The sequence below is a fragment of the Felis catus genome, chromosome B2, assembly GCF_018350175.1.
Source record: "Felis catus isolate Fca126 chromosome B2, F.catus_Fca126_mat1.0, whole genome shotgun sequence".
NCBI classification, from domain to species: domain Eukaryota; kingdom Metazoa; phylum Chordata; class Mammalia; order Carnivora; family Felidae; genus Felis; species Felis catus.
In genome coordinates this window covers 66,102,650-66,117,352 of record NC_058372.1, presented here as the reverse complement: position 1 = coordinate 66,117,352, position 14,703 = coordinate 66,102,650, and the positions used below count along the sequence as shown (strand labels likewise).

At 43.3% G+C, this 14,703-nt stretch overlaps 1 protein-coding gene and 1 long non-coding RNA gene across 3 annotated transcripts in view; one reads left to right on the top strand and one right to left on the bottom strand.

The window, feature by feature from the left end:
* Positions 1 to 1,331: 1,331 nt before the first annotated feature.
* Positions 1,332 to 3,654, bottom strand: KHDC3L (KH domain containing 3 like, subcortical maternal complex member). Of its 2 annotated transcripts, XM_045057734.1 has the most exons (3): positions 3,324 to 3,647; positions 2,953 to 3,132; positions 1,332 to 2,693 (listed from the first exon to the last, which is right to left on the bottom strand). In XM_045057734.1, the coding sequence occupies exons 1-3, from the start codon at positions 3,490 to 3,492 to the stop codon at positions 1,663 to 1,665; spliced, it is 1,380 nt and encodes a 459-aa protein (XP_044913669.1). In that variant the 5' UTR covers positions 3,493 to 3,647; the 3' UTR covers positions 1,332 to 1,662. The 2 variants fall into 2 exon arrangements, with proteins under 2 accessions (XP_044913669.1, XP_044913670.1); XM_045057735.1 differs by lacking the exon at positions 2,953 to 3,132 and having other exon boundaries at positions 3,324 to 3,654.
* LOC123385433 overlaps positions 3,168 to 14,703 on the top strand; it is a 28,554-nt gene continuing 17,018 nt past the window's right edge. Inside the window, exons 1-2 of the long non-coding RNA XR_006597913.1 lie at positions 3,168 to 3,378; positions 3,457 to 3,547. This is a non-coding gene — a long non-coding RNA (uncharacterized LOC123385433). The remainder of the gene's footprint in view (positions 3,379 to 3,456; positions 3,548 to 14,703) is intronic.

Below are 14,703 nucleotides of genomic sequence, written 5' to 3'. Positions count from 1 at the left end.
GCAGGTTCCAGGCTCCGAGCTGCCAACACAGAGCCCAACATGGGGCTCGAATTCACAAATCCTGAGATCATGACCTGAGCCGAAGTCAGAAGTCTGATGCTTGACTGACAGAACCACCCAGGAGCCCCTAATAGTTTGTTTGTTTTTTTAATTGAACATTTGTCCTTTATTTACTCTGATATTCTCCTTCTGGATTAAAAAGATATATCAAGTCTTCATTCTACTCTGAGGTGGCCTCAATTGAAATTTTGAGCCTGGATTGTTTTTGAGTCTTAAATGTTTGAAGTTCACTCCACCCAGGCTTTTCTTTGCTTCTTCTAAAAACAGTTAATAATCCATTAAAATTCAGCTTTGCATTTTATTTCCCTTATTAAAATAAGTGCTAATTTAAAATTGGAGTGGTCATCCATTAGTGGTGGCCAAAGAGTGTATGATAGATATACCACTCCCTTGGTGTTTAAAGTTAGGTTTCCTTGAAATTTTTAAATGAAAATTTTCACAATCAAGATTAATGTATGTTTTATTTATCCAAGCACCCAGCTGTTCACAGTTTGCTTCCTTCTGCTAGCTAGACACTGGCTCCCAGCTGCTAGGAGTAGAGCAGAAAGCCAAACTGATAGAGGTGCTGATTATCACTACAAAGGCAATCATATTACAATATGTAAATATCTGAAATTAACCTGTACACCTTACATTTACACAATGTTACAGGTCAGGTATATTTCAATCAAAAAAAAAAAAAAAAAAAAAAAAAAAGCTCCTGGGTGGCTCAGTTGGTTAAGCCTCCGACTTCAGCTCAGGTCATGATCTCTGGGTTTGTGGGTTCCAGCCCTGCGGGCCCTGTGCTGGAAGCTCAGAGCCTGGATCCTGTTTCAGATTCTCTCTCTCTGCCCCACCCCGCTCATGCTGCCTCTCTTTAAGAAATAATAAACACTAAAAAAAGTTTTTAAAAAGTGGCAAAGAAGGCTAGCCATCATCCCCCGCCAGTGCACTTTCGCTGCTGTGATTAGTAAGGGAGGAGTCTCCAGGACTGCTAGTGTCTCACTTGCGATAAAACTCACTGAAGGTCGGGTGACCCGACCCAAACTCGAGGACCAGGGCAGTCCTGGCTCTTTCTCCCAGTTTTCTCCTTCCTCGCCATCAGGTGGCCGGGCTAGGAAGTCACTCGCGGCTTCCAGCGCCACGATATGCCCAGCCAGGACAGTATTGGAACCAAGTTTTTTCATCCCACATCACCTAGAGTAGAAACACCACAGGCTTTAAGTTTTCCAAGGAAGAAGGACTCGATGGGCGGGAGAAGCCTCTTCACAGGTAAAACCAGATGTTTGCGATTAAAGAACACAAGACGTCTCACCTGCCTCTGGGTAGAGAGCAGCCTAGGGCAGATACTGGCTGCTGGAAGAATGGCCTCTCCTTCCCCTTTTAGCTGATAATTAACAGACACTAGGGAAATTCAATTCTTTATTAGGATTCTTTAGATCAGTGTTTGTAAACATTTAACATGGGGGCAGGGACCAAGAATTACCCACACCATTCTTTCCCCAGCTTCTGCAGCAAGAATCAGGACTTAGGTGAACAGAGCTCCAGTAAGATCTTCCACTTCAACCTTGCCAGGCTTCTGCTTCCGGGCCCGAAGTTCTTTCATAACCTGGTAACCGGGCCCTAGGTAGCATCCAGGGAGCGCTGGGTTGCCGCCTCGCCGACCGCGCCGGGGTCCTGCTGGGTCGCCGCCTCGCGGACAGCGCCGGGGGAACGCTGGGTCGCCGCCTCGCGGACAGCGCCGGGGTCCTGCTGGGTCGCCGCCTCGCGGACAGCGCCGGGGTCCTGCTGGGTCGCCGCCTCGCGGACAGCGCCGGGGGAACGCTGGGTCGCCGCCTCCCGGACAGCGCCGGGGGAACGCTGGGTCGCCGCCTCCCGGACAGCGCTGAGGTCCTGCTGGGTCGCCGCCTCGCGGACAGCGCCGGGGGAACGCTGGGTCGCCGCCTCGCGGACAGCGCCGGGGTCCTGCTGGGTCGCCGCCTCGCGGACAGCGCCGGGGGAACGCTGGGTCGCCGCCTCGCGGACAGCGCCGGGGTCCTGCTGGGTCGCCGCCTCGCGGACAGCGCCGGGGGAACGCTGGGTCGCCGCCTCGCGGACAGCGCCGGGGTCCTGCTGGGTCGCCGCCTCGCGGACAGCGCCGGGGTCCTGCTGGGTCGCCGCCTCGCGGACAGCGCCGGGGGAACGCTGGGTCGCCGCCTCGCGGACAGCGCCAGGGTCCTGCTGGGTCGCCGCCTCGCGGACAGCGCCGGGGGAACGCTGGGTCGCCGCCTCGCGGACAGCGCTGGGGTCCTGCTGGGTCGCCGCCTCTCGGACAGCCTTCGGAGAGCTCTGGGTTGCCACCTCCTGGGCAGCATTGGGGTCCTGCTGGGTCGCCGCTTCCCGGACAGCATTGGGGTCCTGCTGGGTCGCCGCCTCCCGGACAGGCTTCGGAGAGCTCTGGGTCGCCACCTCTCGGGCAGCGTGGGGGGATCTCTGGGTCGCCGCCTCCTGAACAGACTTCGGAGAGCTCTGGCTCGCCATCTGCGGAGCTGCGTCGTCGGACCGCTGGGTCGCCGCCTCCCGGACAGACTTTGGAGAGCTCTGGGTCCCCGCCTCCGGGACAGCGTCGGGGGACCGCTGCGTCCCTACATTCTGGGCAGGGGCCTTCTCTGAGCCTGGAAGAACAGTGTGGAGACATTACCTGTGTCCCCTACTTTCTCCACAAGAAGATTTATCCAAATGGGCTGGGGGATTAGGGTCTGGAACCTGAGAGTGCAGGATTAATTTGACCTTCTATATTCCTTGCAAGAAGGAAACCCTCTCCTGGACTGAGAGGATGAGACCGCTGCCCGGTGATCTCCCGGAAGCATCAAGATCTCTACCAAGGAACCCATGGCCTGCCTAGGGTACCCCTCACTATTCCCGGTTTCATACTTTGTGCCCGGAGTTGGCGATGATAGTCAGCCAAATTCATGATCATCTTGGATACATCTTTCTGGTAATAGGGCCGACCAAATATCAAGATCTCAGCCTCGCCCTCGGGGTCCCAATGATTAACGTGAAGCAGGGTCTGTGACACACACTCGACGTGTGGTATGTGCTCTCCTCCCCGACCTGTGCAGGAAGCAAAGAGGCTGTGAGGGGCGGGATTTGGGAGGGGAAGGCGGCGGGAGAAGGTAGCACTGGTTTGGGGCTAGGACCACCGAAGAGGCTGGCCCTGGAACGCGGCCAGCCTGGGGGGCGGGGTGGATAGGAGTGTCGGGGGTGGAAAGACCGCATTGGCCACCGCTCTCAGACCCACTCACCGAAGATCGCCTCCACCAGCCACGCCTCGAGGTGAACAGCCTTCGGACTCTTCAGGTACTCGGAGTGGAACCAATAGGGTCGCTTGGTGAGGTTACCGAGCACCTCGAATAGCGTCCCTTCTCTCTGTTCCAGCTGTACGAGCGTCGGAAACCGCTTAGGAGTGGCCATGCTGCCGTAGGCCTTGCTGCTAGCGGCCGTGAAGCTGCAAACCAAGAAGGCCAAGGTTAGTATCAGTTGCGGCAGTTGTGGCTTGGCCAGGGCCTTATTTCAAGGGCTTTTGGTAAGCCCCTCCCCATCCGCCTCCCAAACTCCGCAGCCTGGGCTTCTTCCCGAGATTGCAGGAGTGCATTGGGTAGAGCACCTGGGCGCTGTAGGAGGGGCCACTGGTCTGGATCCGTCCATTTCCCCAGCCCTGGGAGCCAGAGGTGGAGCTTCTTCTGGGAAGCAGGTCTCGGGGAGATGAGGACAGCCCGGTAGAGGCATGGGAAGATCCAACATCTGGACAATACCTTTCAGAGAAGCGAACTGATATTTGCGCAGACACAGGTGCTTTTCAGACGGTTCAAATGGGACCAGCATTCCTGAGGGGTTGGAATGACTTTTTCATGGAAAACCTAATGAAATGCATTAAAGAAGTAAAAACTCAAGGATTAAAAAAGGCGTTCAAGGGCTAAAGTAAGTCCCACTTTCTCTTGAACCCTGAATACTGAGTTCCCTCCTCAGAGACCATCACATTTCCAGCTTCTTCCTTGACTTGTCAGAGACAGCTGAGCACATCCAGAGCAAATTCTCTAAGTAACATGTTATTTCTATGTCTTGGTTTCGTTTGTTTGTTTTGTTTTGTCCAGTTTAAAGCATTACCCATGAACTGCTACTCAGGAAAATAAAGTTATATAACTTTAGTAGTTGGGGTGTCATGCCCAGGCCCAGAGGTGAGAGATCCTCTGAACTCAGGTTCAAACTTGTATCCTCTGTGGGAGTTCTGTAGGCCAAAGAAGTGCATGAGAAATTTGTAGGTGTCTGACAGGATCAAAAGTCTTGAGACCTAAGCAGAATGTGAATTAAGAGCCAAAGAAGGGCAAAATCTATTCAAAGAATCACAGAATGGATTGGCAGAACGATTGGGTAGACAGAACAATTGAGTGTATAACTGAAACCCAAGGATCTGGGCTCCATAACTATCCCTTCTGAAGGTTACGGACTCACTAACATAGCAACTATAAATTGAATTTTAATGTCCCATCAGTACTGCCAAAAAGAATCCAATCCAAGAAGTATTTCTATGAAAATCTCTAGTCTGAAATCTCTTACAGCAAATGATATAGGATAATATATTGTTTCTTAGTTGGTGTAAGAGGAAACTTAGAGTTCTACGCATGTTATTGTCATTATGCACGTGTAGAGATCTTTTACTTCATTGAAGTTTTAGAATTAGGAATGGAAATATTTAAGAGAATTAAAATTAGAGTATTAATATTTAAAAGTGATCTGTCATTTATATGAAATCCTAGAATACATGGACTAATCTATAGAAAGCATGGAGTATTCTCATGGATACAAAGCATGGATTGAAAGCATGGAGTACTTGCCCAGGGAGGGGAATGCAGGGAGGAAAGGATTGGAAAGAGGCATTTGGAAACTCTCGGGGATGATGGAAATGTGCATTATCTTGATTACAGTGATGGCTTCACTAGATATGGTTTATATGTCAAAACTGGTTAATTGTACACATTTTAATATAAGCAGTTTATTGTGCTTTATTCTTCAAAGTGGTTTAAAAAGAAAGGAACCATATACATGGTATTTTATATTGCTGTAATATTTTAGATAATTTATTATATTAGAAAAACAGTTTTGTAACTCCAATTTAAAATATATAAATAAAAAAGTAAAAAATAAAATATATAGTTAAGTCATGGATTTAGATATATGACTTTAAGATGAAATCTTAGTTTATATTCAGTGTTGGATCACTGAGAAGAACTTCAGTTTCAATATATTCATACGTTTTATTTATTTTATTTACAAGAATTATTTAATAATTGAGAAGTTCTTGTTATTTGAGGCTATTAAAGGACTTTGCAAAGCTCTTTGCCATGTATGAGAATGGGTTTTGTTTTTGTTTTTGTTTTCTTTTGTTTCTGAGATTGTTTAGTTAATCAAATTTGTCAAGGAGACCTTGTCTCATTCGTAGCCCATTAAACATAACTTTTAAAACTTTCTAGACTTATGAATAGGATAGTGAGTTTTGAAAGAAAAACTTGAAAGCTTAAGGAAGGACTAAAGGTTTGATTTTTACAATTTGAAAATATATTTCTTTTAATGTTTATTCATTTTGAAAGAGAGAGTGCATGTGTGAGCAGGGGAGAGAGAGAATCCCAAGCAGTCTCCTGCACTGTCAGCACAGAGCCCACTCAGGGTAGATCTAATAAACTGTGAGGCTATGACCTGAGCAGAAACAAAGAGTCAGCCGCCCAACCAACTGAGCTACCCAGGCGCCCCTGGTTTTTACAGTTTTAGAAAATGTTAATTTTCTTTAAATTTTTTTTTTCAACGTTTATTTATTTTTGGGACAGAGAGAGACAGAGTATGAACGGGGGAGGGGCAGAGAGACAGGGAGACACAGAATTGGAAACAGGCTCCAGGCTCTGAGCCATCAGCCCAGAGCCTGACACGGGGCTCGAACTCACGGACTGTGAGATCGTGACCTGGCTGAAGTCGGACGCTTAACCGACTGCGCCACCCAGGCGCCCCAGAAAATATTAATTTTCAAAGAAATCTCTAAACACTCTTTTGTATGCACGTAAATCACCCCCAAGGTTCCAAAAAAGAAAAAATACACCGTCTTTCACCCTCCTCTCCCAGCTTACCTATATTTATCAGACCTGGTACCCCCTGCCCCACTAAAGTAATATGATTTTGTTAGAGCAGTGTTCAAGTTTATACTATTATGACCTTGTAAATAATATTCATAAACTGCAATATGACTTCTTGGGTAAATTTTTATTTTTCTTGATGTTATTAATTGCTTTTTTGTTCAAATGCTTCTTTTTCTTTTTAAAATGCTTACTTTTCTGGGCACCTGGGTGGCTCAGTCAGTTAAGTGTCCAACTTCAGTTCAGATCATGGTCTCTTGGTTCATGTGTTCAAAGTTCCTTCTTTCTTGGTTCATGTGTTTGAGCTTCCTTCCAGGAAGGAAGCACTGTCAGTGTGGAGCCTGCTTGGGGGGTCTCCCTCCTTCCCTCTCTCTCTTTCTGCCTTTCCCCCACTTGCTCTCTCTCTCTCAAAATAAATAAATAAACTTTAAAAAAATGCTTATATTTCTATGTGTTCCTCCTTTATCTCCAAACTGCCCAACTATGTAAATTTCTCCTGTCCTTTCAAGCCCAGCAGGCACTTTATCATTTCATCTTGACAGTATTGCTCCTTCGGTCTTAACTGTTCTAATCTAAGTTAGTTGCTTTCCAGGCCCATCATCCTGTAGTTTACCACAGCCTTTTTCTGGTGTTGGGTCCTGGGCTCTCTGGATCCCATGACTTCCTTTCTTTGTGCATGTGCCTGTTTGGTTTTGTTGTTGTTGTTTGTTTGTTTAGTAGATTTTATAGTAGTAGCAATAGCATTCAGGCAAAAATTATTAAATTTATATATAATCATCTTCAAGAGGATCCTTGTGGTTTCTACTATACTTATGTTTCCCACTTTGTTTCTGATCAGCTTCTAAGAAGTTGAGACTGAGCTAGCTGAATTCCAGGAAGGCAGCAGAAAATTAAAGGCAGCGTTGTGAGCACAATTAGTTCAGGCTAAACAAAGAAATAGAGACTTGCAAGCTGATAACAAGACTGAAACATGCAGTGGAAGCATTAAAGGCAATTGTGGCAATAGATACTGATGCCTAATGTGTTAGGTTTAGTAAGATGAGAAATATATTTTTTCAGGTGGAACTTAAGAGCAGTAGGCAACAAAAAAATAAAAGCAAGTTTCAAGAGAATTTTTGAAATAAAATGTTCTCTTCTACTGAACCATGTAAAGGTGGCTTAGAGTTAAGAAGTTCACTTAGAAATTTCATAGCTGTCAGCTTTCTAGCCTAATGTTCCTAGCTATAATATTGTAGTTCCTATAATTTTCAAAGGCTGTCAGATAGATTGGTTCATTCTACAGTACTTTAAAATTATATATATGACATATGCAGTTATTTCATTATCGTTCATTGTCCCTTCAGTTTTGGAGTCTAATTTGGGTTAACAATTAGCTTTAAAAAGGAGTTTTCAGTAGTACAAAGATTAACCCTTTTTGTTGCTCTTTACTATCTGCCTTAGCCAAATGCTTGGGAGTGTTTTTGCATCTGGGGAGTGAATGGGTTTGGGGAACGTGGTGGGAGAGTTCAGGTAAGGGATAAGGAATTTGGACTCTTAGTGGTGGTTTACACTGGGCTTAACCTGGGCTACATTCACCCTGAGAACCAGAGATTCTCTCACCAAGTTCATAATATTTGAGGCAAAGTTTTCATTATTTGACTGCTCTACAGAGAGAGACTTCCTTTCATTTTGATGGAGTAAATCCTCTATTATTTTCTGAGGAAATGCATATTTTGAGGCCTTGCATGTTGGAATATATTTTTATTCTATCCAGATAGTTATTTGGACATTTGGCCTTAAATTTTTTCCTTTTTCAGAGAGAGAGAGGGAGAGAGAGTGCACACATGTGTGTAAGCAGGGAAGGAGCAGAAAGAGAAAGAGAGAGAATCTGAAGCAGGCTTTGTGCTGACAACATGGCTCAAACTCACAAACCGCAAGATCATGACCTGAACTGAAATCAAGAGTTCCACACCCAACAGGCTGAGTCACCCAACTGTCCCTGGCCTTAGAATTCTTGACTGAAATAATTTTCCCCTCAAAATTTCATGCTTTACTTTATTGTCCTCTAGCTTCCACTGATGCTTTTGACAAGTTTAGGCCATTCTGATCTTAATCTTTGGGAAATGATCTTCAATTATTTCACTAAACATTTTTTTTTTCCTCTGGGGCACCTGGGTGGCCTCAGTTGGTTAAGCATCTGACTTCCACTCACAGTTCATGAGTTTGAGCCCCATTGGGCTCTCTGCTGTCAGCCCAGAGCTGGCTGCAGATCCTGTCACCCTTTTTCTCTACCTCTTGCCCACTTGTGTTCTCTCTCTCTTAATAAATAAACTTAAAACACACACACACACACACACACACACACACACACACACACACACACACACATTTTTCCCCCTTGTGTTTCCTGTCTCTTTCTCTTGTTATTCAAAAGTTGGCCTTCTGGACCAGTGTTCTTCTTTTTCTTTTATTTTTCATTTGCCCTATGCTGTTTTTGTTTGTCTGGTAATCACTGAAGTTTGGAACTAAAAAACTAATTAGAAGCTCTGAGCATGTAGGGTTGTCTACACCCAACATTCACTGAGGGAGATATGTGTAGAATTTTTTTGTGGGAATCCCAGTGCAGTCTCATGAGATGTTTCAGTGTTCTCTCCACTGGCCACCCCTTATGTGAGTTCTGCATACTTTAGAAGCAACACACACTTTTTAAAATTTAGTTTCCTTTTTTCTTTGAATTCATTGTCTTAGTTTAGATAGAAAAATTGTCATTTCAACCATGTACTGAAATCTTAATGTAAGTGAATGCTTGAAGCTAGTCAAAATGGTACCAATATAAAAATGGAGCCAGTAGTCCATGAGCTTGAAATCCATGAGTGATGATTTTTTAAATAAATAATAACAGCTATGTGGGAGTGGTATTGGGGTGGGGGAAGCATGTCCTCTGTATTAGAGGATAGCGATGATGATGATGATGAAATAATGATAGTAGCTGTGTGTGAATGAATTAAGGAAGCACTAATCACACACTATGTGACCTAATCTGTGGAACAACTTTGAGAGTAGTAGTGATTATTATTCCTGAATCTGAGGCTCGCAGAAATAACAGTGAGTGAAAATCGGATCTCATATCTTGGTGTATTTTGTCTTTTCCCCTCCCTGAGGAACAGAGTTTGTATCTTTATTCCTTTTGGTATTTATTCTGAGACCAAGGGCTTGCTTAACCTGGTGATTTGTCTTCAATCCCCTGAAGGTGCTTTTTCCACAATCCAGGTGATTCTAAGGCACAAGAAAGTTGAGAATCACTATATGAGATCACTCTGGATTTTCCAATTTCCAGGGTTGATCATGTAGCTTTAATACATCCCTTCTGTTCACAGATACTACTTTGATTCTGCATTTGTTCCTTGTTAATTTCAGAATGTCTTAAAACCATATGTGATATTTGAGTATGGACATATAAGAAAAAATATATACTTCTGCTTCATTACCTTGACTTTAAAAGACTGTTATTTTTTCTATAATCAAAATAGATGCTTCTACTATAGAAATAAAATTTCTATACTACCTAAAACAACTATAACAAAAAAGAGTATTTCTAGTTGCATCTTTTGTTCTGTTTTAGGTCTTTCTACTCCTGCTTTGTATCTCTTATGGTCTAGATTAAAAAACACTGAAGTCCACTGTAAAGAAAGCTTTATCATCTTCTGCACATCCCACTTTAAATAATACAAGTTGTGGGGTGCCTGGGTGGCCAGGTCAGTTGATTGTCCAACTCTTGATTTTAGCTCAGGTCATGATCCCAGAGTTTTGGGATCAAGCATCTCTTTGGGCTCCACGCTGAGTGTGTAGCCTGCTTAAGATTCTCCCTCTCTTTCTCTCTCTCTCTCCCTCTCTAAAATTAAATAAACAAGTGAATGAATAAGTAAATAAATAAATGAATAATTCATGTTGTAATTATCAACATGGATGCTTCTGGCTCCAGTGTCTTTATACTGTGTTATAGGCCTGAAAAGTAAATAATTAAAATTATTTCTTCTAACAGTAAAAGGAGCCACCAGCTGCTCTGGAATGCTATTTCCAGGAAGACTCTGACCTCAGCTTTTTGGAAGATCTCGGTCACCCTCCCTGCATTACTCCCATCCCTACCTTCTTTAGTCAAGAAAGTATCTACTTTTATAGCTAGTAACAGGTGTTGAGGGGTAGTGAGTGTTTAGATGATGGAAAGGCCTACCCTAATAACACATTCAGATGGTTTTGAAGTTTTCAACCAGAATTAAACCTGAGTGGATTAAAATATCCAATTATTTGCTACTTAATAGAGATGCTCAATGCAAAAGGATGTAAACATTCTCCAACAGAAGAAAAGCAAATGAATTAGACAATAAGAAAAAAACCTGAAGTTATAATGTTTAATATCTAGTAGACTTTAGGGGCGCCTGGGTGGCTCAGTCAGTTGAGCATCCGACTTCGGTTCAGGTCATGATCTCACGGTCTGTGAGTTCGAGCCCCACATCGGGCTTTGTACTGACAGCTCGGAGCCTGGAGCCTGCTTCAGATTCTGTGTCCCTCCCCTCTCTCTCTGCCCCATCTCTGCTTGTGCTCTGTCTCTCTCTGTCTTTCAAAAATGAATAAACATTAAAAAAATAATTAAAAAATATGTAGTTGACTTTACTGTGAATGGCATTAAGCAGGAAATGATCTTTATGTAAGAACATATTGTTAATCATTTTGTACCACAGTGTTTTCTTTAAATCTCTTAACTATCCACCTTTCACTACCAATAGAACACAATGGTATATGGCAGCTAGAAAGGGGTTCCAAGATTGCGACTGAAATTCAGACAGATATTGAAATTTTAAAATTCTTTTTTTTTAATTAGTTTTCTTTATTTTTGAGAGGCAGAGAGAAACAGAGCATGGGTCGGGGAGGGGCAGAGAGAGAGGGAGACACAGAATCCAAAGCAGGCTCCAGGCTCTGAGCTGTCAGAACAGAGCCTGATGCGGGGCCCCAACTCACGGACCGTGAGATCATGACCTGAGCTGAAGTCGGATGCTCAACTGACTAAGCCACCCAGGCGCCCCAGAAATTTTAAAATTCTGATTCCATTCTTTTAATTAAACTTTTTTTATTTTGGGATAACTGTAGATTCACATGCAGTTGAAATAAAAAATACAGAGAGAAAAAAAATACAGAGAGCTCCCATGTACCCTTACTCAGTTTCCTCCTATGGTAACATCTTGCAAACCTTTAGTACAATATCACAACCAGGACATCAACACTGGTGTAGTCAAGACACAGAATATTTCCTTCACAAGAATCCCGCATCTTGCTCTTTGATAGCCACACCCACGTCCTTTCAGTCCCTACCCCCTCATTAATTTCTGGCAACCACTTACATGTATCTGTTCTTCATTTCAATAATTTTGTCATTTCAAAAATGTTATGTAAATGGAATTATATAGTATGTAAACTTTGGGGATTGGCCTTCCCCCCCCCCCCCCCCCCCACCCATTCAGCATTATCCTATGGAGATTCATCCAGGTTGTTTCTTTCTTCTTCTTCTTTTTTTTTTTTTTAATGTTTATTTTTTTTTTTTTTTTGAGAGAGAGAGAGGGAGGGAGAAAGCAGGAGAGGGGCAGAGAGAAAGGGAGAGAGAGAATCCTAAGCAGGCTCCATGTTCACAATGGAGCTCCACCTGGGGCTGGTCATTCTTTCCACACCCCCCCCCCAAATTATTTTAACTATTTTGGTTCCTTTGCCTTTTCATATAAATTTCGTTATTTTTTTAATTTAATTTTTTATTTTAGAGAGCAAGAGCTATCAGGGGAGAGGGGCAGAGAGAGAGAGAGAATCTAAGCAGGCACCATGCTCAGCACAGAGCCCAATGTAGTCCTTGATCCTGTGACCCTGGGATCATGACCTGAGCCAAAATCAAGAGTCAGATGCTCAACAGACAGAGCCACCAAGGCACCCCCATCCAGGCTATTTCTATTAACACTTTGTTTCTTTTTATTGTTGAGTACTATTCTATGGTAAAGTATATCACAGTTTATTTAACTACTCACTTGTTGAAGGACATATGTGTTGTTTCCAGCTTTTGGCTATTACAAATAAGGCTGCTCTGAAAATTCGTGTGAGGGTCTTTGTGTGGACGTATGTTTTCATTTTTCTTGGGTGAATACCTCGGAGAGTAATTGCTGGGTCCTATGGTAACTCTGTTTAATTGTTTGGGGAACTGTCAGATTCTCTTCAGAGTTCCCATCAACGATGTACAAGTGATCTAGTTTTTCTGAAGCTTCACTTTAGGGTTGTCCCTATTTTTAATTTTAATCATTCTAATAGTTGTGTATGGTATCTCATTTAGGTGTTTTGTTTTTTTTTAATGTTTATTTATTTTTGAGAGAGAGAGAGACAGAGTGAGCGCTGGGGAGGGTCAAAGAGAGAGGGAGACACAGAATCCGAAGCCGGCTCCAGGCTCTGAGCTATCAGCACAGAGCCTGACGCGGGGCTCAAACCCACAAACTGTGAGATCATGATCTGAGCCAAAGTCAGACGCCCAACTGACTGAGCCACCCAGGTGCCCCATCTTATTTAGATTTTAATTTACATTTCCCTAATAGCAAATGATAATGAACATCTTTTCATGTACTTACTAGGCATCTCTATATCCCATTAAGTGAAATGTCTTTATGTCTTTTATTTTCTACTTGTATTAGTTTTTACTCTTGAGTTTTGGGAGTTCTTTATGTGTTCTTTTTTTAATGTTTATTCATTTAAAAAAATTTTAATATTTTTATATATTTTTGAGAGAGAGAGCAAGAGTTGGGGAGGGTCAGAGAGAGAGGGAGACACAGAATCCAAAGCAGGCTCCAGGCCCCTCAAAAATAAAAAAAGATTACAAAAAAAAATTAAAAAAAAAAAAGAGAGAGGGGTGCCTGGATGGCTCAGTCAGTTAAGCATCCGACTTCAGCTCAGGTCATGATCTCACCATTCGTGAGTTCGAGCCTCACATCCTGCTTTGTGCTGTCAGCTCAGAGCCTGGAGCCTGCTTTGGATTCTATGTCTCCCTCTCTCTCTGTTCTTCCCCCATTCATATTTTGTCTCTCCCAAAGCAGGCTTCAGGCTCCCGAGCTGTCAGAACAGAGCCCGAGGTGGGGCTCAAGCTCATGAACCTTGAGATCATGACCTGAGTTGAAGTTAGAAGCTTAACTAACTGATCCACTCATTCTTTGTGAGATATGTGTTTTCCAAATGTTTTCTCCCAGTTATAGTTTGTCTTTTCATCTTCTTCTTCTTTTTCTTTTCAAAGTCTATTTATTTATTTTTGAGAAAGACAGAGACAATGTGAGTGGGGGAGGGGCAGAGAGAGAATCCCAATCAGGCTCCATGCTGTCAGCACAGAGCCTGACTGGGGCTCGAACCACAAACCTGTGAGATCTTGACCTGAGCTGAAACCAAAAGTCTCATGCTCAACTGACTGAGCCACCTAGGAATCCCTCCTTTTCATCTTAACAGGTTCTTAACAAAAGTTTTTACTTTAGATGAGATCCATTGATCAATGTTTTCTTTTATGGATCAAGCTTTCGGTGACAAACCCAAGGACTCTTAGATTAGCCTAGTTTCTGAAAGATTACGCCTGTATTTTTCCCTAAAGTCTTTATGTCCATATATTTTACATTTAATCTGCCCATACCACGCAGTCTTGATTACTATAGCTATAAAATGATAGTTAAATTTAGGCAGATTAATCATACTTTTTTTTTTTTAAATTGTTTTAGCTATTCTGGTTCCTTGGCCTTTTCATATAAATTTTATTATTTTTTATTTAATTTAATTTCTTATTTTAGAGAGAAAGCAAGAATGGGCAGGGGAGAGGGGCAGAGGGAGAATCTTAGACAGGCCCCACCTTCTGCGCAGAGCCCAATGTGGGCTTGATCCCATGACCCTGGGATATGACCTGAGTGGAAACCAAGAGTTAGAGTCAACCAACTAAGCCACACTTTCATATAAATTTTAAATGTTTATTTATTTATTTAGAGAGTGTGCATGAGTGGGGGAGGGGCAGAGAGAGAGGAAGAGAGAGAATCTCAGGCAGGCTCCATGCTGTCAGTGTAGAGCTCATTGTAGGGGCTGGATCTCACGAACAGTGAGTTCATGACCTGAGCTGAAATCAAGAGTCAGAAGGTTAACCAGACTGGGAAATTAAAGGGAGACACGTAAATACTTGCATCCTGGGAAATAACAAAAGTTAAGATAGGTATTCCTCAAGCAAGAAGGGGTTGGTAGTAGCACACTTTCTGAGGAAGGGTTGGGGACAGGAATATAATTCCCCTTAGTAAATCACACCACTTGCCAAATAGGCCCCCAAACCAGCAGTTTGTGAAACTACTATCAAAATGGGTAAGTGAAAAAGCAACGAGGGCTCCATAGTCACTTATCCTAGGGGCCAGGCAGACAGTGGGGGAATCATTGATAGGAGTGGGGAAACCAGTGCTTATAAGCTGCTGATGTGACACTTGTGCTG